Source organism: Gossypium hirsutum, chromosome A05 (genome assembly GCF_007990345.1).
Source record: "Gossypium hirsutum isolate 1008001.06 chromosome A05, Gossypium_hirsutum_v2.1, whole genome shotgun sequence".
NCBI classification, from domain to species: Eukaryota; Viridiplantae; Streptophyta; class Magnoliopsida; order Malvales; family Malvaceae; genus Gossypium; species Gossypium hirsutum.
Window position 1 is genome coordinate 13461025 of NC_053428.1, and position 23658 is coordinate 13484682.

The window sequence follows — 23658 nt, forward strand, 5'->3', positions numbered from 1 at the left end:
AAAGTAATTCATATCCAGTACCTGATTGACTTTACTTGAAAAGGAGACCTTGCTTTTAAAGCTTGACTTGGTTGTTGAATTAACATTTAACTTAACCCCACCGTGGCCATGTATTAGTTGAGTACTTGACCAAAATTCTGGCCAGACCCTTTACTGTAGCTAGGATTTGCCTAGCCCTTTGGATTCTGAAAGTTAAAATTATAGTTAGGCAATCTATCTAATCACATATTGCTATGGGTCGGGTTAGGTCTAGACATAATACTAATATATTTTATACTTATTTAAACTTTGTTTAGTCTAAAATTTGGGCTTAAATTTTTGTGTAAGTTTATCTATATTTGTAAAAGATTAATTCAAACTCATTTTAGGCCTACTTATATTATGTTTTAATTTAAAAAAAAATATATTTATTTTATTTTATTTTAATATTTTATAATTTTATATAATTTTTATTTATTGAAAATTTTTATACATTCATCTTAATATTATTTTAATGTTTATATTAGAGTAGTATTATATATTTAGTGTAAGTTTATTTTTTTAATGTGTTTTAAATTACATAATATATAAAAATAACATAATATGTAGTATTATAAACTTAAAATGGGTCAAGCCGGGTTAGGCTTGGGTCTTGAATGTTCAACAAGTTCAAGCCCAACCTATGTTTTAAACGAGCTTACTTTTTTGTCCAAACCCATTCTTCGTACATAATATTTTTGTCCAAATCCTCCTAAATTTCAGATAAAACGAATTACCCGATTCATGAACAAATCTAGCCAAAATTCCAACGTCCTTTAACACAACTTGTATTTCATATCTTAAACGAATTAATATTATGTTTTTGGTCTAAAGCCCATTTTCCGGTTCCTCAAATTTTTGTCCAATAACCCCATAAATTTAAAGCGGTGAGCATCCCGTCCCGACCCTTAGGTATGAGCTTTGATCTTGCCTTGAACACGTTTGCTTTCTATTTCTATTTTGAGTTTTCGGGGAAGGAAACGAAACCTATAGTGTGGAGCTCTGATCATGCCAGCTCTGTGTCCTTTGAAATCCCTGAAAACATCATCCGACGTGGCTCCTCCTCCTCCTTCCATTTGCATTTCCTTCCTTTCGACATTAGTCAAAATGGGAGCACCGTTTTCTTTTACGTGCAGGTTTATAATTTATTAGTTTGTTTGGTTTTGCTGTTGCTGGCAGAAGAGGAGTAGGATGATAGACAAGGGATTTTTCGATATGTTTATTTTGAGTTAGAAAGTGGATTTGGATCTGGGTTTGTTGATCATGTTAACTATATTTGAGAGAAGGGAATTGAATTCGAGGTCAATTTTGTGGGTTTGCTGTGTTCTTGGAACCCATTCTATTTTAATGGCTGAATTGAAGTTGAAGGTGTTCAAATACCAGCATTAATCCAAACAATCATCGCTTCTAAATCAGCCTTTTCTCTTAGGCTTTTTGCCGCATCGTAATTGGTAAAGAAACTGATAATCCCTGTTTTCGTATTGTGTTCAAGGTGTTATTAACTAGAAATTTTAGTCCAATAATTTAACTTATGCAAATTTAAGCTACATATATATATAAGGTATATTGAGAGTTGACATATTGAATTCAAGCTCAAATGTACAGCAAGGCATGCAGTTAATAATTTTGACCAATATGTTGGTGGTTTTGTAAGTCTGTGATGACGGTCCAAATATAATTAAACAGAGCCAAGGATGACTTCCCAGAGGAACAGAGCAGCCGTATTTTCATCGCAGTATCATCAAATACAGACTGCGCAGACAAGAATCAGTTCGCTCGTCTATCGGAAGAGAGCAGGATATTGCCAGCATGACCCGGCATGGCTTCACCAGTATGATCGGGAGGATAGCTATAGAACCTGAAATCTGGCTGCTGAAATATTTCATCACTGTTGGAGGCACTTGTGACATCAGAGCAAGAGGTAGCCGAACCAGAATCTTTAAAATTTTCTGGCTGATGAACATCTGTTACAGAGATGTTTGCAGACAAATGCAGCTGAGGAGACCTGGACATGTCCGGTCCGTGGCTTGTCGGAGAGCTTTTGGATTGGAGTTTCTTTGTGTTGAGAAATTGCCCACCACTTCCTCTAGCTCGTTTTATCGCATGAAGATGTCGAGACTCATGCATATATGGCTGCAAAACATATTTATAAAATAACTTCTTAGAGAATAGAATACCATTGTAAGGCCACGTTACAGTTCTCGTGCACATACCTTTCGAACTTTTATGAGTTTGTTCTGTGCCTCGAGCTTTGCACGATATTGTCTTCGCCGGAGAATAGCATGATACTGCTTTGCATTAACATAAATCGGTTCACCTTCTTTAAGATCCAGTGGCAGCGGAACTCGAGCAGGAAGCATAGCCATCATATGAGCATGATGAATCTGCTGGCAATGCAACGGCAAATATCTCACAAATGAATAACAAAGAAGAAACATTTTCGTATGGTCATCCATACCAAAGAGCACGACTTAAATAGAGTTCCGGGTCATACGATTTAGCAAACACAAAAATCAGAATCTATGCCTAAACCACTTCAATGCAGAATCAACAAGTCAGAAAACAGAGAATAAAATTTAAACAATAAGATCTGGTAACCTCGACTATTTTTTTTTTCTTTTTCGGTTACTTAAACGACAGTTGACAAGAAGAAATATCACTTAATGCACTACTTTTGCCACTTCCATACTTTATATAGTAAAACCACTTCCTACAATAAGATCATGAAAGAAAGCTTTTCTCATAAAGAATCAATTTGATAAGAAAAGGGAAGAATAATGAGAGTAAAGTAAGATGCAAAGTGAAATAGAATAACAGAAATTAATATGCAGCAGAATAGTCCGCCGATGTGCTTGATGAACATTAAAGAATTAGAACTGTAATTCGTAATCCAGGCCGGCTAATGGAATCTTTATGACCCCAGGAAGGTGCTAGTGGATTAAAATAATGGTCTATAGCATCTATATAGTTTATCAAAATCAACAACCTCTGACCTTTGCTTTCATATTAACTTTCCATAGCATCAAGGTTACATTTATAGTAATTAAGGACTAGATACTTTAAAATGGTTTTAAAAGTCTAGGTTCCTTCAACTCCCTTTTCTTTATGAGATTCATCGAAGAGGAGATTACATTTAGGTCATAGTAACAAAAGGTAATGAAACAGGGTTTTAAAAGCAACCATCCTCGTTTCTATGAACCGATAATATGCATACTAGAGTGCTTGCAGTTGAACAAACTTCAATGTGGTGCAACAGAACCGGATACAACATGACAGAACTCTTACCATAGCTTGTGATCCATAAGCAGTAGCCGCTACACTGCCAAAGTATGGGTTGGCATAATGGTGTGGAATGTGAGCCTGCAGTAGAAAAACTGACATATGAATGTGATATATAAAACACGATGCACCTAAATAGCAGGCAAACCACATAAGTAATAACTTACGACTGGTTTGCTATAATCGACTTGTGAAGGAGGAAAGACATGGTCCTGGGTTCCCATTACATAGGCTAATTTAGCATGATTTCCTACAAGCTTCCCATGAGTTCCGTTACCTCCTGAGAAGGGGCAAGAACAGCTAATTAGACATACCCTTGTCCAGGTGACAAGAGAAGAAAAAAATCACAACTATGGCAACATATTAACATCTACAGCCTGGTAGAAATCTTAAGTCCCCTTATTGTTATTTATGCAACATCAAACTTAGAGATCATCAAAAGAAGGAATACTCGACAAATATGAAGACCTGATGATGCGGAAATTAAAGTTTGCCCATAAAGATTGCAGTCTTCAGCACTAGCCACTTCAGGGTCAGATTGACCAGTTGATTGAGTTGATGATGAGTCCTGGTCCTGAAATTGGAAACTTAGTTGCTCGTTGTTATGAAAGTGTTGAGGCAGAACACCCATCTTCAGGGTTAAGCTTTCTGACACGGAGGATTGCTGGACCTGAGATTCAGTTGAGTTGCCCAAAGATGAGCAGCCGACAACATAAGTGCACATCGAATAAGCATTCACGACAGAATCCTTTTTATGCAAGTTTGCATTGCGCTAAACTACTGTCAATTTCTCAACTTAATAAAACAAGTATGGAGGATCTTTAAATGTTAAAAGGAAGCCTTCATGACTATGTTTTAGCAAGCTCATGCATCAATGACCTAGCAACGAGCCACACACTCTCAGTTCTAGATATTTAAATCAGAAACGATAAAAGCAAATAACCGCAAAGGCTTCTTCGACCAGGCATCAGAAAATTCTTTAAACTGATTTTTAGACTCCTACTTACAAGAAGGAACACTGGTGAATTTGAATATGAGTCTCTTCATACAGTTTCACTGAGCAATCTAAAACGTATACAAGAGAACTTATTTTCAATGATTGAACCATCATATAAATAGATAGCAAACTGTCGTGAAATCCATATACACACCATTGCAGTTCATCATCTGAAGTTACATTTTACTCTTGCCATTGAATTCATATATTAATTAGCCTACAAATGTTCAATGAAATTCCATATTGAGGTGGTAACAATGCCTCATTCTGAACAGAAACTATATAGGAAAAATTTTAATAAAACCGATTGAAGAAGCCATTCCTTTTCTCTTATCAAAATGCAGCAACTTTCAAACCATAAGCATTCCCTCTATGTTATGACCTAATAACATAAACATCAAATATATCAACCATTTATCCCCAAGACAGAGATATAAAAGAAGGATGACCCAATAAGGGGAAAAAAAGAGCACTTGAATGGATTCTTACTCGAAGCAAATTCTATATAAGCTTGAAGTCAGAGGTTTTAAAATGCATGCAAAACCCAAAACCAAAAAAATTCAAAGAAAGAGATGAATGTTGAATCAAAAACAGAAAACAAATCCATTAATCAGCTAAGCATGAAAATTCCAACCCATCGTCACAGCCTCCAAATCCAAGCACATACAGAGCCTAGAACATTGTAGACGCAACAAAACCTATCTTACCAGACTAAAACCAATCAATTTCATAGTAAACAGAAGGACAAAAAAAAAACATAGTTAGATAAAACAGAGGAGTAAAAGAAGCCCAGAAAAATAAAAGCCAAGAAAAACAAAGGAAGGGGGAAGGAAAAAAGAAACACCTCTGGAATTTGATGAAACAAATGGGGATTGTTCTTCTAACATTTGAGGTTGGATTTGTGCATGCATAGCAAAATATAAAAATCTCTCTCTCTCTCTCTCTCTCTCTCTCTCTGGGTTTCTCAGAACAACCCCCACCCTTTTCATTGAGTCCCTTTTTAAGGAAATTAATGTGTTTGGATAATATTGATTTCTAATACATATCCTCCTTTTGATAAATTTTTTTTTGTTCACTATTATTAATACATATCTTCTGAAAGACGCATTTTTATAAAGTTTGTCTTTTCAGCTCAGCCTCAGTGGCTCACGACCATGACCTCTTCAGTCTTCACAGCCATCCTCATCATAACTGTGGTGGTTCTACTTCAAAAAGAAAAGAAAAAACTCAGTATTTTTGTTTTTCCATATTATTGTTTTGGTTGAAATATACAGTAAATTTATGTAGGAACAAATTTAGAGTTTACTTCCTTTTAAATTTTAAGTATAACTTCTAACACCATTAAAATCATTTTATTAAATTTATGTTGATTCTGACACATCAATAATATTAATAAAAATTTTAAAAATAAAAAAGACTAAATCTTACAAAAATTAAAATTTAAAATTTATAAAAAAAAATACAGAGAATTGTAGCATATTTGTTAATATAGCATCGTGTTGAGTTTTTTGTTTTTCCATTTTTCTTTTGTCGTGTTGTGTTCATGTTTTTAGCAATCAATTCTTGTTTGAGAAACACTCCGCAGCCGACCAAAAAATTCATTTGCACTGACTTTCACGCGCTTAGGTAGCGCGTGTTCTCTTTCTGGGTTTTGATTAATTGGAGTTCTGTTTTTCTTTTTTATAGACAGCACCATCTTTGGTATGTATTCAATTAAATTGCATATGCAAGAAATTGTTTTTACAAGTTGAAGTGTAAATTATATATATGATTTTCAAATTCAACCGAAAGAATTTTATTTTCAGTAGAAGTAAATAATAAAATCAAATAACTTTACTGAATAAATTATTATCGCAATAAAATCTCGTTAATATATATCTGTACTTGGAAAAAAAAGTTTCTCTAAATTAAATTACCTCAATCGTATTTCATTTATTTTCAAAAATAATATTTAAGATAATATGCTTTGATAACAACTTTGGATGCCCATCTAAAAAATTGAATATGGAGTTTAGGATTCAATTTGTCAGTAAAACAGAAAAATAAAAACAGTAATAATAAATAGCATATAGGATAAAAGTGAGGAGGTCATGCTGAGCTTGCCCACACTCTCAATGTTGACATTCATTCTTAAATTAATCTAACTGCTGGCCTTATATTAATATACATACCAGGAGATGAAATTACCAATATTGATTCTTGGATTGGAAAACGAAGACAACAAATAATCCAGACATTGTTAATATTTTTTTTAAACAAATTTCACTGCCCATGTTTAACTTTATACACCCAAAAATATCAAATACAAGAAATGCGCTATATCATGCTGTAATATACAATATGGTGTCCTGTATCAAATCATTATTTCTCTCAACTCCCAACAAACAAGAATCGGAGACAAGGAAACAAACCCACCAAATTACGACAGAAGAGAGACAGCGTTGAAGAAAATGATGAAATATGCCACTCCAATTCTCTGAAGCATAAACTGAACCTAACTTTCCATTCAGATCACTGCAATTTCTACAATATCATGAGCAAGGCAAACCTATGAGCAGCTGCTGCTGCTGCGTCCGCATTGGTTCACAGCTACATACAAACAAACTCAAACCCAGGCAGTTGATAGATACACCCATCAAAGCATTGACTACTGAATATTGAGATATCAGTTGGATCCATAGTTTTAATCGTTTACTTTCAAATTTAATATTTCTTTCTGAAGAGGTTTAAATTTGGACTAATAATCGGATCTTAAAAAAAAAATCGAAATATTGAATTGAAAAGATTTTATACGGGAAAGGGGGCAACTAAGGAATTACATATAAAGGCCCAACATTTTTGTTTGAAACAAAATTTGAGCCTAAATGCTTTGAAACCCAAAACTCATCAATGTAATTTTTTTTTAATTAAAAGGAAAGGACGTTTGGTTTCAAAAAGTAGTAACGGTTTTGGTTTTTGGTTATTGTTTTCTTAAAAAAATGAAAAATATTAAAATAATAAAAAAAATTATTTTTATTGTTTTCATTAAAAATATTTTATAAAAATGAAAAATGATGAAAATAAATGTATTAGCCCTGGTTGGAATCATATAAATGCAAAAATATATTTTTTAAAAATTTTCAAATATTAAATATGATACACAGGTTCGAATCCATATAAATATATAAAAGAATATTTCTTAGGTTTCTATTATAGGAAAGGAGTTACCAAGCATGTTTTCACTATTGAAAACGAATTTTTATTCCTATTTATTAAATATATTTTTTAATTTTTTTTTAAAAAAAAATTTAAAACGAGAAAAGAAAATGAAAAAAAAATTCAGAAATCAAACAAAACTTTAATGTCAATAAAAGTAATAAAAAGCATAAATAATTTACCATTACAACAGAGACTAAATTGACAAATAATCTATCTCTTTTATCTGATAATGTTTTTGAACCAGAAACAAAAAAATTGATCCTGAAATTCAGGATGTATCCAATGAAAAGAAATAGTTGAGTGTTTTTTCACTTAATCCAACTCATGCGTTTTGCATTAATAACTAAACTCAACAGATGCTCATGAAATTTTGTACTTAGCATTTATGTGACCTATATTTAAGAGTGTAGTCATGGTTAAGTATGGGTATTAGGGTTGTTCTGGATTCCCGTTTATCATTACCACAATGCGTTTTTTTTATTGATTTCTATGCAATTGCAGCTAAAATTCTTTTTGGAAGACCAAATTCCGATACAGTGGAAGGAGATAGATAACGCCACACCTCAAATTTTCCACTGGTCTTTTGATGCCCAGTTGAAAATTCAAACTGACATATCTATTTTGTCCCTTTTCATTTATTAATAAATTGAATAAAGAAAAAATAAAACAAAAAACACTTTGATAGTTAAAGAAAAAACAATCCTATAATTTATAATATAAAAGCCGTAATTACAAATAGATAACTATAGACATAAGCTATAATATATAGTTATAATAAATTGAACAATTATAATTAAATACATCATTAATATGGAACTATTAAATAAAATAAATATTTGAAATTTTCTCATTCTTTAATTCATTTTTAATTATTTGTTAATAAAATTATTATTAGAAATAAATGTAATTGTAATAAGTTTTAATCATTTATTAATATTGTAAATATTAAGTAATCTAAAAAAATTATTATATACAAGATTTAATCAAATGTCCGTAATGGCCATTTTGTCTTTTCATTATAATTCACCTTGTCAACACGATTGTGTGATTGAGTCTAAACACATCTATTATGTAACACTCCTTACCCGAGACCGTTTCCGGAGTCGAGCACGAGGCATTACTTAGCTTATCATACCAGTTCGGAGCATAAAAACTAGGTTTGAAAATTTATTTCATTATTCGCAGCAAATCTGTCTAATCGCGCAGCAGTTACTAAATTAATTATAACTTGAGCTACAGAACTCGAAATTTAATCCCGTAAATTTTCCCTGAAACTAGACTCATATATCTACTCACCATAAAGTTTTTAGAATTTTTGGTTTAGCAAATTAGTACAGTTTATTAGTTAAAGTCTCCCCTGTGTCACCACCAGACTGCCCTGACCTCTAGTCACTAAAAATAAGTTTTCTCGCTATAGGATTTTCATATGAAGTTCTTACTTGTTTCTATAGAAAATAGACTCATTAAGGAATCTAAGCATGTAAATTTCAACTCATAACCATTTTTGTACAATTTGTAATTATTTTCTAAACTCAGAACAGGGGACTCCAAAAACAGTTCTGACCCTATCTTACTAAAATTCACATATCTTAAAATATAAATTTCTTTTTTCTACACCGTTATTTTTCCATGAAAATAGACTCAACAAGCTTTAATTCCATATATCATTCACCCTCTAATTCATTTTATACTATCTTGGGTGATTTTTCAAATTCACGTCACTGTGCTGCCTGAATTCTGTTTCTTTGCAAAATTTTATCCTTTCATGATTTCCATGCATAATTTATCACCTAATCTTTCATAACAACAAACACCTTCATCCTTAATCATTTTAATAACCATACATCATCAAATACTTACACATCACTAATTAGCAAAATCATCACTACAAACATACAAAATAACTAAATCCCTATACATGCCATAACTTAAACGTGTTTCGATATAAAATACCGAGCAGTTGTAGTTGATAGTGTGGACGATCTCCGACTTTTTTAGGATCCTTGAAGTAGCTTTGCAATACTATAAGAGAAAGAAAAATAAAAGCAGTAAGCATAAAGCTTAGTAAGTTTACTAGCAAATAAATAACAATATTTAACTTAAATAATTAAACTCAATGTCTATATCTCTAGTTTACTCTTTAGTTAATCTCATACTAATTCTCTTACTTGTTTACTTAGAATATTTGTGTGCATAACTTACTCAATCCTTGCTGCATCGTTGAACATCAATTGATAGTATAATAAGTTCTTAAGTCTTACAACTTACCTGAGCTTGCCATTTATGCTTTAAACTGAACTTTCATGAACATGATTCGTTTACAAGCCCGTTGAACTACATTGGAATAATAAGGATACTCGGGTCTCTTCTGATAATAACATGCCAAAGCCATGTCCCAGACATGGTCTTACATGGGATGTTCTCGTGATGGTGCCCATGCCATGTCCTAGACATGGTCTTATAGGGGACCTCTCATCTCGGTGCCAACGCCATGTCCCAGACATGGTCTTACATGGGACCTCTCGTCTCGGTGCCCATGCCATGTCCCAGACATGGTCTTACAGGGGACCTCTCATGATCTTAAGGATGCCAATGCCATGTCCCAGACATGGTCTTACATGGCATCTCTTTACCCAAATGTCATGACATTCGTATCCAGTACCATCCTTATGTATCAACGGGACTTTTTAATTTTAATTCTCTATCATTTCATGCTTAGATCATCATCAAATAAATTCATAAAATAAATTCATAATTGCTGGAAATTAACAGCATTAATAATAAATATTGAAATATTGCATTTATTTACCGTAAACTTACCTCGGTACCAATTATAGTCAAATTTACCAACTTAGTCTTCAACTTTATTCTTCCCTTTGTCTAACCTCGAGTTTCGTACTTCTTGATCTAAAATAGTAAATTTAACTTATTTAATAATCACATTCATCAAAATAACCCTCGACTCTAACTTTTTCAAAATTACAATTTTGCCCCTAAACTTTTACATAATTACATTTTTGCCCCAAAGCTCGGAAATTAAACTTCATCTCTTATTCTTATGTTTTATAACATTCTGAACATTTTTCCCTTCTATGGCAACATCAAATTCTAATTTAATCCCTTATCAATACTAATTTTATTTTTGCATTCTAACTCTATATTCTCTCTTAAATTCTTACTATAAACTCAGTTTGATTCTTCAATTTCCCCATAAATCCCTAATTTCGGGATTCTTTCAATTTAATCCTTATCAATTCAAAACTTATATTTTATTTTACAAATCAATCTTTTACTAACTTCTAACTTAAAATTCAATCATTTTAACCTCTAGTTCATCAATTAATTCAACATAACTCATGTCTAACAATCTACTAACTTTCAAAATATCAACATAAATCAAGTAGTATTTATCTCTAGGATTCCAAAAACTCAAAAATTATAAGAAAAAGACTTAATTTGACTTACTAATTAAGCTTGGAACCTTAAAACCTTAAATTTCCCTTTTTCTTTTTCTTTCTTTCTTTCTTTCTTTCTTTCCTTCCTTCTCTGCCCGTTTTGCTCTCTGTTTCTTTCTCTGTTTCGTCTCTTCTATTCTGTTTCTTTTCTTTCTTTTTCTATTCTTTCTTTTGTTTTATGTATATATATAATATAATATAATATATTAATAATAATATAATATAAGAACATAATCATTACTATAATATAATAATATTTTTTAACACATAAAAATCTCAGATTTTTATACTTATGCCGCCTCAACTTTGAAAAAAGGCATAATTGCCTATTTGGTCCTTTTAACTTTTCTTTAATCTATAATTAAACTTTTATCCCTATTGCAATTTAATCCTTTTTCATAATTAACTATCGAAACGTTAAAATTTCTTAACGAAACTTTAATATTATCCTATTGACACTCTGTAAATATTTATAAAAATATTTACGGCTCAGTTTATGATATCGAGGTCTCGATACCTCGTTTTTGACCCAATTTACCTGTAATTTCTTTTAAATCACAAAATTCACTGATTCAAAAATATTTCTAACTTTTTCATCGAATTTAGTGATCTCAAATCATTGTTCTGACACTACTGAAAATTGGGCTGTTACATATTACCACTACAATAACTAATTTCATGCAACCATTGCTTTTGATCTTATTGCCCATCCAAAATAAGCCTTAACTTCCCTTTATTGAATGGTATAATAACACATTTAATGTCTCTATGCTATAAATAGTTTATTTACTATTTTTAATTTTTTATGAAAAAAATACAATTTTAACCCTTTTAAAAATTAAAAATTAAATTGAAATCATTTTTAATGCAAAATATTCAACTTTCCACCCTTTTAAATTTTTATTTTTATTTCAGTCTCTTTTGCATAAATCTTGACTTCCCCTTTGCAGTATTGTTGTGGTTGAGAGTAAAAGGATTTGAAACGTTGTTGAAGACTAAACAAAAAGATGTACAGTTTTGAAGCATGTGAAAGCACATGCAAATGGTGTAAAGGAGAACAATCTTTCAGAATTAAATTATCTTCTACACCCTCTAGCATGCCTATAGTGACAAAGGTTTAAACTTAAAACCAATCAACTTCAAGATTCATTTATTTAGATGAATTATGTAAACCATTATGCAACCCATGTTTGCTCTTCCAACTTAATTAAGTTTTTAGGACAAAATTCAAATTAAAACAAACCCACTTGCTATAGTTTATACCAACATCATTATTTTTCATTGTTAATTAATCGAATAAATTTTAATTGTTGTTGTGAGAATACTTGGCAACAAATACAAACAAAATCTTTAACTCTAAGGTAAAATTGTTCTTTATGAAGAAAAAAAAAACAGAAAGTACAAATCCTTGTTTAAAGAAAAAAACTAGGAATTGTGCAACTTTTTTCAATCATCTGCATTATTTGATCACACTGTGCAAGCAAAGCATATGTTTCAATCTAAAAAGCTTTCCAAAGTAAAAAACAATCCATGCAGATCAGCGAGCAGTGATCTTATCGGCTTTACTGCTTTGCTTTACAAGTGTTGCACCATGCATTAATTATAGTAAACATTATATAAAATATCGACCAAGAGTACTTAAAAGAAAAAACAAAAAAAACTTTGGACCGCAATAGCAGACAGAAAGGTGAAAAGCCATTGCAGGGCTTAGTTGGAAAGACAGCATGGCTAACCTAAACCTAACCAAACTATGTCATATAAATTAATTTGGTCACTGAAACCTCCATTGTTAAGTAACATTTGATGAGCTTTTCAACTTTGGGGAGGAAAAAGAAATAGAATGATGATTAAAGGGATTGTCTCCAAAAAGAAAAACATACCATGATAGAGCTTTTTTCTTATTCTCATGGTTATCATGGGTTTTTCCACTTTGATCGTTGGCACTGCACATCAGTCTAAAGACAACTCGTGTCTTTGCCTGGATAACTTATGTTTTGTTCTTTTAGATGTTGTGGATAAGGTTGAAATCTTTTTACCCAAATCCGAGTTCAATTGAAGAGTTTAATTATATATATTCAAGTTCAGAAAATGGGTCAAGAAATTGTAGTAAGGAAACCAGCATTTTATAAATATGAACAACGGAAAAGGACAAAAAGGAAAATAGCTTTTCATTTTCGACAACTCTAGATGAATTGAATAGTTGAACAGGGTTTTTTTTTTTTCTAACTTGTTGATACTGAAGTATTTTGTTTTTCCTTCCTTGGTTAAAGTCAAAGGTCATTAATGTAACACAGTTTTCATTTTGGCACATAAATGATAAAAAGGGCCAGATATTTTGGTGGTCAATCAGCAAAAGTGACAGCATTTCCCATATTATTTGGAGCCATTAGTCAGCACCAAAATCATTGAGGAAAATACCAGTCTGCCATTGTTGGAAAATCAGAGAAAATAGTTGCTTATATGTCTTTACTAATGGACCGTTTCAATTTCAAAAAAAAATTATTACTTGAATCACTTGTTCAAAAACGATACTAACACATCAAAACCATATAATATTATGTATAAAACAAGCAATTTCCGTTCGGTGGCTTAAAACTTAGTCCACACTTTTGGTCATTTTCACCTGAAATTATCAATGGGTTGAGAAATAAATTTTATATTTAAGGCTTGTGGAATGAAAATGATGTGAAGGAGCCAAAAAGAAAAAGATAAATCTTAAAACTCCAGTTTTTACATATTGTTGGAAATGAATGCATCGGATGATAGGTCTTGTGATGTTTGGCCCCGTGGCTTAAAAATTGGTGTGCTTCACCGCTTGACAATAATTTTCAATGGCTGTGCTTCATCTTCATTGATTATAAACCAGTGGTTTGGGAGAAAGCAGCTGTTAACATCAATGAAAATCTTTTCTTTCTTTTTTTAAAGTACAGAACAAGTGAAGGAAAAAAGAAAGAAGAGGTGCCCCCCACCCCCAAAATTGATGGCTCTCTTGGACCACAATCCTCTCATTATTGCAAAATTCAAGACTCTCCTTTTAATCCCATGCCTTGAAAATGACATTTTTATCACACCTTTCCTTCTCATTAATCAAATTAAAAGGATAAAAATATGTTGAATGTAAAATAATATAATTTTAAATATCACAAATCCCAAAACTGAATTTTTACTTTTGACTTCTCTAAACTTTATTTTGTCCCCAAAACTGAATTTTTAGCTTATTACATGATAATAGAATGTAAAACAAATAAACATTTAAAAGGGAAATTAGAATCATCCAAATAGCTTGAGAGAAAGATGCACCACATTCTTGGATTTGGTAAGGCATTTACCATGCATGTGATGATTTAGGTCAGCCTACTTAATCTCTTAATTAACTCTCTCTCTCTCTCTCTCTCTCTCTCTCTCTCTCTAGATTATAGGTAAAAAAATACAACATTAAATAGTTAACATCACATGCAAACTGAAGAGAGCTTCCACTTCACCGATCACAAAAAAAAGTTTAAAAGGTTAGGTGGCTTCTGAATAATTGTTTTAACATTATTTATTGTTTTGTTCTTTTAGGTGTCTTTTAACTCCATTTTTATTTAAAACTGTGTTGTCAATTTGCTAAAATAATTTCTGGGAGAATTGATTATTGTGATTGTTCTTATTGGATTGATTTAATTCAACTATCCTCAATGTCGCATCATCTATTACTCCGTTTATCTGGTTTCATCCTTCCATTTTTGTTCTTCAATTTCCAGGTTTTTATCTAAATAAAAAAAGTATTCAATTTTTTTAAAAAAATCCAGTCTTTTCGAATTGGGTCACGATTATAATCCTCAAATTCGAATTCGAATTCGAAATTAAAAAAAAAATCAAGTTTTGCAAATTCAATGTCGAAGAAAGAAAAAAAAGGAAAATAAAGACCCCAAAATTTCATATCAGGAATGACAGATGTCAGGGCGTAAGAAGGAGCTTTAGAGGCTTTTTTTAGTTTTCTCAAAAAGAATAAATAAAAGTTAACGCACACATGCACACAAAATTGACACAAAAACTCACACATGCTCAGTAATTCATGCACGGCAAAACCAAAATGATAGACATTTATTATTTTTTTTTGGGGGGGTTATCCCCGACACCCTGTCCTTAGTCCCACCTGCAACTGCAGGCAGTAATACTGGCGGGTGGGTGGGCTTTCTTTTTAGTTTTTTCACCTTTTGCTTTTTTTCTTTCTTTATTTTTAAAACCCCAATCTCGGCAGCGACTTGTTGGAATCTGGTATGATATAGCTATCTGTTCGGTTCATAGAGAGGCGCCACTCCCGCGTAAAGACAAATCCATGGCTACGACCCTACGACCGCCTCCCCTCCGCCTTGCCTAAGCTAACGCTCTTCCCCTGTTTCCATGCATTTTTAACTTTAATCGGTTTTCACTAGTAGAGTAATTGTTGGTCTTTTTATATTCTTTATTTATTATTTGAATATAAACATTATTATTTTTTGGGATACGAGATCCACAAGTATTAAATATTGACAGGTGAACAGTACCGTGGATGATTTTAATAAATTAGTATTTTAAATATTTGACGTTATTCAGGCTTAATTTTTGTGGATTTAGATGCTACTTATTAAGGAGAATCCAATAAAAACGTTTGGCCTATTTATTTCTTTTTTTTATTATATAAATTTAGATGCTAACAATAATTAATAAACCCTTGGGCATTGATTATAAATAGATTCAGTACATGCTAAAACGAAAAAGAAAATTGAGTACGAAAGTTAGAGGTACTAGAGAGCTACAAATTTTGGTTACAGCTTTGCCGTATTAGGCCAAATCTGAAGCCATCTTCAGAAAAGATCCAGTGGCAGTACAGTGAGAGGAAAAGAGAGGAAAACTAAAGAATCCCAAAGGCAGACACACAAATTATTTGTTTCTCTTTGATATTTTCTTTTAAGACACAGAGCAGAGGCATATAGCCAAAGAAACAGAGTACCTCTCATTCTTTTGCTCTTTCTTTCATTTCCATCCCAAGGAAAACCATGCCCTTCTTCTTCCTCCATTAAGGGTCACTTGTTTTTCTTTTTCTATATTCCTGGCTATCAGCTACATTGGATCTCTCTGATTCTTCTTCTTCTTCTCTTTCTTATTGCTTTTCTTTTTGGCTCTTTGGCATTACGAAAAGTCACATTCCGTTCCAAGTAAGCCTTGGTATTACCTAAGTAAAATACCCATAAGCATCGTTCGCTCGTTGACATGGCTACCTTGTACATTTGTTTATGAAGTTTGGTTGTTGTTGAATCTGATCTGGGATTTCTATAGTTTGGGGGAAGGGGTTTAAAAGAAGAGAAAGAGAAGGGAATATGTTAACGTGCATAGCTTGTTCAAAGCAGTTGCACAATAACAATGGATCTATAGGGCGCCATCAGGATGAAGATACTTTGGAAACTCCTAGGACTAGGCAAACCATCAAGGCCCTCACTTCTCAGGTATTGTGATTACTTGCTATATGTTTATAAACATGTAGAAATTTGCACATCCTCTTATATTCGTTTTCTAAGAAAATGCGGGAAAACACGAGTGGCAATATTTGAAGTCATGCTTTGAATCCTATGGCTTTGAGGGGTTCAAGTTTCTTTATTTTTTCTGATGGAAAAATAAGCTGGGAATTGTTTTTTTCTGCTGCGTTGCTTTCCATTTTCTTAGGAAACAAACATAGTAGCCCGGAATCCGCCATGTTCTTAAATATTTATCAGTTTGTTTTCGAAACCCTGAGTTTGTTCTGTTTTCTAGTTTGTTCTTTTTTCCTTCTTTTTTCCCAATAGAGCAAGGCTTTAAGCAACAGCTAACTTTTCTTTTCATATAATTTCCAGATCAAGGACATTGCATTGAAAGCATCAGGAGCTTATAAAAGCTGTAAGCCTTGTTCAGGTTCATCAAACCATGACCGTAAGAACTATGCAGACTCCGATGCTGCCTCCGACTCAGCACGCTTCCATTGCCCTTACCGTAGAAGAGGAAGCTCGAATTCGACCCCCGGAAGTTGGGGCAAAGAGAAGGAATCAAGACTAAAAGGACTTTCCAGTGGTGCAGGTACCCCGGTTTCCGTTAGTGGCCGTACAGGATCGGCACTGTTTATGGAGGAAGATGAGCCTAAGGAATGGGTTGCACAAGTGGAGCCTGGTGTCTTAATCACTTTTGTCTCATTGCCTGAAGGAGGGAATGATCTGAAACGGATTCGATTCAGGTATTTTATTTATGTTTTTGGTATACATGATAGTGAAGGTTCTCATTTGTTTGAATATGATCACCTGATTTTTATTCTTGGTATTGAAATAGAGGCCATAATTGCATTGTCCTCTGTGGTTTGAACTTTTCTTTGTATACCAAATATCAGGTTTTGAAGTGTTGTTCTCGTTTCGTTTTGGAGTTGTCCCCTTGTAGTTTGGATTCATTCTTGGCTATTGGTTTTGGTATTGTAGGTTTCAATTTGTTGGATTGTCATTGCATGTGGTTAGTATGGTGGTGGTGGTGGTGGTGGTAATTGGAGCTGGGACCTTTTGACATTATCCTTTGTCATTTTATGTGTGATTATCACACTAAATTTTCATGTGAGGTTTCATGAGCGAAAATCTATATAGCATCATTGAAGCGGCCCCATATATGGGTCTCTCTTTATGGATTAGACCCACATTGCAAGTTGGCATTATAGCTTTCTTTGCATTTCTGGCGAATTATGGAAATAGCATGGGCAATCAGTCCATTGTTCCTACCAAAATAAGCTCAAGCTGAGCTGTATGGTTAAAGCAGTCGATCAGTATGTGACTCGTACTCCTTGGGCAGTTGGCCTTAATCGTGCTATGTGCCTAAGTTAATTTGACGTTGAGGTGACACTTAAGGCCAAGTTCTATGTGATCTTTCTGTAGACTGTTCACTGTAGTGTAACCCTAAAGGAGTAAATAAATGTCTCTTCGCATGTGATGTAGACTGTTCAGTGTAGGTGAATCTAGTGTAACCCTCAAGGATTGAAGTAATGTCTCTTCGATTGTGATGTAGACCCACCTTTTATGTGCTGATTAGATCGATAAATTGATGGGATATATACTTATGATAAATTATTGTATAGAGACCATCTTTAGACTATATAGCACAAAGAGCATTTTAGGTTTAATATTGTCAATTGGGAAGTTAAATATCTATGGCTTTGCTCGTCAATCACCTTCTTTTTCTTCATGGCATTTTGAATGGCAACCGATGTTCTTAATTATCTTATTAACGGGTTCAAGAGTAATCATGTGGCCCTAGGCTTCTCTAGTTCTGTTGAATAAACAACTATGTCTTCAATGGGTTCAAGTTTAAATATCAAAGCACTTGGTTTTTGTAACTTTGTTAAGTAATCAATTCCTTTCTGTAGTTTATTGTTCTTTGCTTGGACTGCTCATCTCCTTTTTCGTTTCTTGTTAAATATCAGTCGTGAGATGTTTAATAAATGGCAAGCTCAGAGGTGGTGGGCAGAGAACTATGACAAGGTCATGGAATTATACAATGTACAACGCTTTAATCGTCAAGCGGTTCCACTTCCAACTCCCCCTGGCTCTGAAGATAAAGTAAGTTTCTATAGCATGTCCTTTTAACTTTTTAGTTGTTCTTGGTTAAATCTTAGTTCTTGTTTAGTCAAGGGTTCAGCTTCATTCTGTTGACTTTTAAGTGATTTATAAAACTCTGTAACCATGATTCTGGATGATTTATTGGATACTTGCACTATTAGCTCGAAATTAAGAAATCTAATTAGCTGTATTTACTTACCCAACGTCCAAAACGATGTAATTAGTCACCTTTTTGCCTTGGTTTTTATTTTTCAGTTGACTATAGGTAATATTTTCAGGGTTTCAATCAATATTGTTCTTTTATGCTATAAAGCCCACTTTGGGGTTTACTCCTTTAAAAGGACTTTTGCCAGCATCTCACATTTTGTAAAATGACAGGTCCGTAAGTATTTTAGTTTTTAAAAATTAGTGTTTGTCTCTCCCTTTCAGGGATCAATAACTGAATCTGCAAAGGACAGTCCTGTGACTCCACCCCTGAACAAAGAACGCCCTCATAACTTTATCCGGCCAACAGGAATGGGCTATTCGTCATCAGACTCCCTGGATCACCACCCAATGCAATCCCATCAATGCTACGACTCAGCTGCTCTTGTTTCAACACCAATACTCTCCAGCATTTATGGAGCCAAGACTGAGACGTCATCGATAGATGGTTCTGTTAGAACTAGTTCATCACGAGAGGCAGATCAGTCTGGAGAGCTCTCCATCAGTAATGCCAGTGACATGGAAACCGAATGGGTTGAACAGGATGAACCAGGGGTTTACATCACTATTAGAGCACTTCCAGGTGGTACTCGGGAGCTTAGACGTGTCCGCTTCAGGTATGCAGTTTGTTTTTCATCTGTCTTGGACATAAAGCTAGCTAACAACTCCATTAATGTTAATTCAAGCATCATCTCGGAACAATAACAACCATTTTTCTTCCTTTGCATGTATGATGCAGCCGAGAAAAGTTCGGAGAAATGCATGCGAGGATGTGGTGGGAAGAAAACCGAGCCAGGATACAAGAACAATACTTGTGAGACATAGCAAAAGCAATTAGGTAGTGCATTTTCAAGTTTATCTCCTTTTTTTTTACCATTGGTATTTAGACAAATTATGTGTGCCTGAGACACAAGTTATCACAAAGCCTACTACATGAATGTACCAACTCTGATACCTGCCCAGTATTCAAGGAATGAAGACGCTAAGAACATAACCTGAGAAAAGGGAAGAAAAATAGAAATAGAGAATATGAGAGAGATTAATCAGAAGGCTTTTCCAAGGTTGGTTGCTCACTGAAGTTTGTGCTAAATTAAGTTGACAATGGCAAGCACCAAAATTCTATAGAGAAAAGATTATTCCCCTCTCATATTTTCTTATTCTTTTTTCCTTTCTCTGCTACTATTCTTCTTAGTGTATTTATTACTTGAAAATTAGGCACTCATCACTCTGCTTAGATTAGATATTAGATATATCCTCAAATAGATTTTTTTTCTTCTTTTTTTTTCCAATATTTGATTGGATGCTTTGGGGTTTCACAAATTAAAAGATGATTTATTTATTTGGTCCTATTTCAGGCAGAGCTCTACTTTTCACCCAAGAGAACCTATCTCAATTCGCATTTTGCAGTTCTTTTCCCCTTTGATATGGAGTGCTTATGGGCCTATGATCCACAGCACAACATATTGTGGGCTTCAAAGCCTTTCTTTTTAGGGAAATACATATTTTTAAAATACAACACATGAAAAAAAAATCCATGACTTTTTTTTCTCTAAATTTTATTATTATTTAAAAGGAAAAACTACCTAGGTTAGTGGACTTTTTGGATATTTTTATTTTAGTCACCTAAATATATTTTTTTAATTTATCACTATTGTTACAATAATTTATCATTTTGATAACCCATTCATTTTCTTAATAACGGAATTTGATGTGACATTATGTATTTTTTTATTCATTTTATTTCACATAAGTAATCGATTGACACGATAAATAAATGATTGAGATTAAAAAAAATGACATCTTGGGATTTTTAACCCAAAACTAAATAAAACGAGGCATTTGAATTTTTAATAAAAAAAAGGTAAATTTAAGGTAAAAAAAACCTAAAAACCAAACCACCACTTAAGGTTTGAATTGAAAAATGATTTTAGGGTAATCAAATGGGGGGTTTAAAAGTTAGTTCGATAGTATTGTTGTTGTTGATCGGTCTATTAGTGTTTAGGGTTTATTTGTAACAATCATTTGATAGCAATGGATGGGTGGAATAGTCAATCGAATTTGAAACCGAGTAGGGGGAATGGATTTAAAAATTTTACATTATTACATGGAAACTACTAGCCAGCTAGGAGCAATTATGTGGACATTATATATCATGCCACATCAATCTCTGTAAGTGAAAAACAAATGGGTGAAAAGATGATAAATTATTGTAACAAACATGATCAAATTGGAAGTTTTTTTAATTTGGATGGTCAAAATGAAAGTGCTCAAAAATTTGAGTGATCAACTTGATAGTTTACCTTTATTTAAGCCTTAACAATATTGCTAAAGTAGTCTTGACACTTGTAACACCCCTAACCCGTATCTGTCGCTAGAATAGAATTTCGGAGCATTACCGAGTAATTATAATCTAAACATACATTTCAAATATTTCAAAAACTAATCGTTTAACATGTTCAAAACACAATCAAACATATTCAAAACATGCCAAAACAATCATCCTAAGTGCCTGACCAATGTACCATCATTGGTACCACATTTATATCATCAAAATATCAATTAAATTAAAATTATAAACATGTCAAAATTCATCAATTTGACCTAACTCAAATCTGCCTAAGACATTAACTTAAATTCACATACACATCTAGATTTGGTTCAATTTACCATACCATAATATGGCTTCAAACACATGTTTATATGTGTATACCAAACCAACATTACATTTATAACCTCATTTACAATCCATCCACAAAATAATTATTATTTAAACATCCTAGTCTAGGTACATGCCGACACAAAAGATAAATATCACCACATTTGAGTTCAAGTTCGTTGTTGGATATTGAATCGACGATAAAAAATAAAATATCTAATCATGAATTTTGAGCTATTCGACGTCAATTTTATCCTTCTCATTTTTAGTCGAGGATTCCAGTACAATGTTAGCAATTAAATTTGAACAATTTGGAGCCCTAATGTCGTGCGTCTCCTTCTTTTCTTCTTTCTTTTTTCTTTTCTTTCTAATTTATATGGCTTTATCTTCTTCTTTTTTATTTGTTTTATTTTACATTAATTAATTATTATATAATATATATACATTTACTTACTTATTAAGTTTTCTCACTATTATAATATATAAAATAAATTTACACATAAATTATATAAATAATTCACTAATGTCGTGCACTTAATGGAATAAGATATAATTGCTTCTTTAGTCCTTTTAATTATTTTTTAATCTATAATTCAATTTCCACCTATACGTGATTTAGTCCTTATATATAATTACTTTTAATTCAAGTAAATTCACTTAACCGGAATCTAATTAACTATACAATTAGCTTCGTAAATATTTTTAATAAATATTTAAGAGTCTGATTTACAAGAACGGAGTTTCGGAAATGCACTTTCTGACATCTCTGACACTAATATGTATTACTTAAATTTTAATTTAATTTACTTGTACCAATTAATTTATTTAAATTTTAAAATTAGAAAATATAGTTGGTAAAGACGAAGGCTTTAGGTTCGTGACCCATCATGTACAATTATATATACAAGTTTTAGTTTCATCATATGTAGACCTCATTATGGATTAGGTCGGGTCATTGCTAAAATTTATCCTAGTTTTTTAGATTCAGCTCAAAATATATGTTTAAAATTTTGTTCAAATCTAACCTAGATAAAAAATGCTAAACTCAAGCCCAACTCGGCTCGCCTATATTAAATTTTTTATATAAAAAGAAATTTTAAAAAAAATTATACATCAAATGCACTAAAAACATTAAAATAAATGTTTCCCAACAAATTGAAAATGCATTAAAAAGTGTTTATACTTAAATAACATATAATTGCAACTTAGCAAGCATATGTCTTTAAAATAGTAACAAAATTAACAATTAAATAAGAGTTATACAATATTCAAACAACAACAACAAAATAGTAACAATATAATAGCAAAATGACAGCAAAACAACAACAAGCAACAATAAAACTGTAATGACCCAAAATTCATGGGCATCGGAAAAGTATAATATCGGGCCTCCGTCCTAGTAAATTGAGTCCGAAAATAATTATTAGAAATATTTACGAGACTAGTTGTGTGTTTAGTTAAGTTTTAGATAGGTGAATTTAGTTTAATTATGAGTAATTAGTAAAAAGGATTAAATTGAATAAAGAGTGAAAGCATAATTATAGATTAAAAGAAATCATAAGGGACCAAATAGGTAATTAAGCCTATTTTATTACATGAGGCGGCAAATGTGCATAAAAATCTTAGATTTTTATGACAATTAATTATAAAATATTAAATATATTATTACTATTATTATTAAATAAATTAAAATAAAGACATGATAAAGTAATACATGTGTAATTAAAGTATGTATATATTTGTAGTTTATAGATTTAATTTGCTTATTAATTAGTATAAGATATTTATTATTTATTATTAGTTATTAGTTATTATTAAATTAAAAGATATTTAATAATTAAATAATTAGTATAAGATTTTGGGTAATAATAAATTATGATTTTGCCAAGTGTGTGGTAAAAATAAAATACAAGTGTATTACATTTATTTATTTACTTGAAAATTAAGTAAAAGATAATTGTTAATTAAATAATAATATTATGAGATTTTTATTGATAAATTAGTTAGATTGAGACAAGTGTATGGTGATGAATTAATGCAAGAGTACTAATAAAATACATACATTTGTAATACTTATAATTAATTAATATAATATAAAGTAAATGAAATAAAAAAAAATAAAAACAAAGCAAAAGAAAGGAAAGAAACAGAATAGAAGAGATGAAAGAGGGGAGAAACAGGGGAGAAAGAAGAAAAAGAAGAAAATAGGGAAAATAGGGTTTTTGAAGCTTGAAATTTAAATTGGTAAGTCAAATTAGCCCTTTT

At 32.1% G+C, this 23658-nt stretch overlaps 2 protein-coding genes across 7 annotated transcripts; one reads left to right on the top strand and one right to left on the bottom strand.

Annotated features, from left to right (window-relative positions):
• Positions 1-1575: 1575 nt before the first annotated feature.
• Positions 1576-5588, bottom strand: LOC121229370 (nuclear transcription factor Y subunit A-3). Of its 6 annotated transcripts, none has more exons than XM_041113515.1 (6): positions 5139-5588; positions 3766-4676; positions 3465-3577; positions 3304-3378; positions 2232-2405; positions 1576-2151 (listed from the first exon to the last, which is right to left on the bottom strand). In XM_041113515.1, exons 2-6 carry the CDS (start codon positions 4019-4021, stop codon positions 1786-1788), a joined length of 984 nt encoding a protein of 327 aa, XP_040969449.1. In that variant the 5' UTR covers positions 4022-4676; positions 5139-5588; the 3' UTR covers positions 1576-1785. The 6 variants fall into 6 exon arrangements, with proteins under 6 accessions (XP_040969449.1, XP_040969448.1, XP_040969451.1 ...); XM_041113514.1 differs by having other exon boundaries at positions 3766-5005; XM_041113517.1 differs by having other exon boundaries at positions 2232-2402; positions 5139-5587.
• Positions 5589-14429: 8841 nt separating this feature from the next.
• Positions 14430-20086, top strand: LOC107958387 (protein Brevis radix-like 2). Its single transcript, XM_016894151.2, has 5 exons — positions 14430-16415; positions 16800-17173; positions 18398-18533; positions 18963-19354; positions 19477-20086. Exons 1-5 carry the CDS (start codon positions 16290-16292, stop codon positions 19553-19555), a joined length of 1107 nt encoding a protein of 368 aa, XP_016749640.1. The 5' UTR covers positions 14430-16289; the 3' UTR covers positions 19556-20086.
• The last annotated feature ends 3572 nt before the right edge of the window (positions 20087-23658 follow it).

What these genes read in the sequence shown, in the direction of transcription:
- LOC107958387 (XM_016894151.2), top strand. Translation starts at nt 16,290, where the DNA reads ATGTTAACGTGCATAGCTTGTTCAAAGCAGTTGCACAATAACAATGGA. An exon ending in CTGAAACGGATTCGATTCAG is followed by an intron (nt 17,174 to 18,397) that starts GTATTTTATTTA and finishes GTTAAATATCAG; the next exon opens with TCGTGAGATGTTTAATAAAT. An exon ending in CCCCTGGCTCTGAAGATAAA is followed by an intron (nt 18,534 to 18,962) that starts GTAAGTTTCTAT and finishes TCTCCCTTTCAG; the next exon opens with GGATCAATAACTGAATCTGC.
- LOC121229370 (XM_041113515.1), bottom strand. Translation starts at nt 4,021, where the DNA reads ATGTGCACTTATGTTGTCGGCTGCTCATCTTTGGGCAACTCAACTGAA. An exon ending in CTTATGGATCACAAGCTATG is followed by an intron (nt 2,406 to 3,303) that starts GTAAGAGTTCTG and finishes TTGCATTGCCAG; the next exon opens with CAGATTCATCATGCTCATAT. An exon ending in AACTCATAAAAGTTCGAAAG is followed by an intron (nt 2,152 to 2,231) that starts GTATGTGCACGA and finishes TATGTTTTGCAG; the next exon opens with CCATATATGCATGAGTCTCG.